The sequence below is a fragment of the Monopterus albus genome, unplaced genomic scaffold (genome assembly GCF_001952655.1).
Source record: "Monopterus albus unplaced genomic scaffold, M_albus_1.0 scaffold131.1, whole genome shotgun sequence".
NCBI lineage: Eukaryota > Metazoa > Chordata > Actinopteri > Synbranchiformes > Synbranchidae > Monopterus > Monopterus albus.
In genome coordinates, this window is record NW_018128011.1 from 487,054 (window position 1) to 489,455 (window position 2,402).

The 2,402-nt window shown below is 40.9% G+C and overlaps 1 protein-coding gene across 1 annotated transcript in view; it reads left to right on the forward strand.

Moving 5' to 3' along the window:
- Window positions 1-663: 663 nt before the first annotated feature.
- Window positions 664-2,402, forward strand: part of gadd45gip1 (growth arrest and DNA-damage-inducible, gamma interacting protein 1) — a 2,441-nt gene continuing 702 nt past the window's right edge. Inside the window, exons 1-2 of the mRNA XM_020613236.1 lie at window positions 664-1,294; window positions 2,298-2,402. The exon at window positions 2,298-2,402 is cut by the window's right edge and continues 702 nt beyond it. Coding sequence (XP_020468892.1) covers window positions 894-1,294; window positions 2,298-2,402 — 506 coding nt within the window. The 5' untranslated portion in view covers window positions 664-893. The remainder of the gene's footprint in view (window positions 1,295-2,297) is intronic.

Consider the following 2,402-nt stretch of genomic DNA (forward strand, 5'->3'; position numbering starts at 1 on the left):
GTCAGCTCCTCAAAATGAAGGAGAACACTTTTCAAAGTGATTAATTTACCAGCAATAGACCATCTGACTTTTGGCCAAAACAATTCCCCAGTACAACTAACCTAAGTAAAACAATTTCTTATGAAATACCATAAAATGATAAATCTGACACTGATACACTATAGCAAAGCAAATGAAGAAAACATTTGTTTAATTATACTGCTTCAAAGAGCTGAAACAAGCCTGCCTACAGAAGATGTATTGTAGGACTTGCTCCACCTCTGAGCCCCTTAAGATCAGGTTAAAACATTTATGTGTCTACTTTGACCCAAGCATCATTACCCATCATGCACTTGCAGCATGCAGTCTCCTTTATTTATTTCTCTGCATTCATCTCATAACTTCCTGAACTGCAATTAACAGTAATGCACTATCAATTAAATCCCATCTCATTTTCTATCCCGCTGTGTCCCGAAAAGGGGTCGCGGGGGGGCTGGAGCCAATCCCAGCCGGCATCGGGTGAAAGGCGGGGTACACCCTGGAAAGGTGGCCGCCATCGCAGGGCCAACACGCAGGCGAACAACCACACACACACACACACACACACACACACATTCACTCCTACTCCTACTCCTAATCAATTAATTATTTTTTCAATTAATTAAAGAGTCTATGGAAACAAACATTGGAGAAATAGGCTACAGCAAGTCCTGACTTAGGAGAAACTTTAAATTTTTGATATTTTGTTCTTAAAAGTTACCCGCATTTTTGTTAATGTTCACTTGATTTATAGCTTAAACAAACCAACGAACGCCGGAAAAAAAACATTGTAGCACTTTGAAGAACCTGAGCATTGCGAACAGGCATTATGATAGTCACCTATGACTCTGGGTCCTTCATGTGAATGACGAAAGATGGCGGTGTCCGTGTTGTGCGGGAGGACAGTAGCGTTGTGCAGGACTTTGAAGGGATTTTCATCTTCAAAAACTGTACTTTCTGCGAAATTACAACGTGTACATCTATTACAGACAGCGTCGTATAACCCAAGACATCTAAAGCTAAACCTCCGTTCGGCGTATATACCGGACAAAGACTGTGAGAAGACACCGGAGTGGCAGAAGACGGCCCGGTACGACAGGAAACTGTTCGGTCGGTACGGCTCAGCGTCGGGCATCGACCCTGCCTCGCTATGGCCCAGCCACGAGCAGCTGGACAACATCATTACAGAGGAAAACGAGTGGCACCCCCCGCTAGAAGTAATGCTGAAGAACATAAAGGCCAAAGAGAAGGAGGAAACAGAGAAGCGGCTGGCAAAGTAAGTGATGCTAACGTTAGTGCGTCAATTATCGGACAGCTAACCTATCGCCCGTTCTGTTTCCGCTATTATTTTATTTGTGTTTTCCTCCTAGACTCACACGTTTATGCTGCAGTTCACTACATGTTAAGACACTCACTGACGTAATACCTAACATATCCCCACTTAACCCGTGAATGGCAACCCTCAATGCAATTTTTTTGCAAATATAACTTTGTATATGTATCGATCTGGAATACTCCACCTGTGTATATATTTCTGTATTTTTAAGAACTTTATTTTATATTTTCCCAGTACACTCATTTTTCTTATTTGCACATTATTTTTCCTTTCTTGTTCTCTCAGTCCTTTTTACTCGTTGGCTTACGGAAGAGCATTGTACATGCACATTGAGCCACAATACCATTCAGATTCATCTGTGTCCAGCACATCTGGCCAATAAAGCTGATTCTGATTCCGATTGTGTGATAACATTGCATTTGAGCTAGAGCTAAGCTTAAGTACTCCTGAAAATAAGTAGCAAACACCAAAGTAGTTCTGAAAGTATTTCCAGACTCAAAGACCTTCTAACCATCTGGATAAAAAAGGAACAGATTTAAAGATTATATACTGCAAAAGATAAACAATATAACGTTAGTCACCCGATCTTAAGTTTAAACAAGTTAATACGAAATGGAAGCATTGTTCATAATTTTATTGCAAACTAATGACAAGATTATTGGATATATTAACACATTTTCTAATGCGTGTAATGTGACAGATGGCTGTCATTACTTTCTTGTAATTAAAGTGGGGAGAAATGCTTCAGTCAGATACTGAAAATATTCGGTGGGGTGCTAATATGCTCAGGTTTAATAGGTAAAGTGATATTGTTCCCCATCTTAGTTAAGTAGGTCTTGCTTGGCCCTGAGGTTCGAACCTGGCACCTGTTTGCTGTCAGGCCACAGTGCCACCCGCATCAAAACTGTTGCACTAATTTTTTTTTTTTCCATTTCTGTTGCAGAGAAAAACTCATAGCAGCAAATATGACCAAAATGCCCCAGATGATAGCTGACTGGCGCAAACAAAAGCGTGAAGCCAAGGAAAAGCTAAAGGAGGAGAAAGCTCG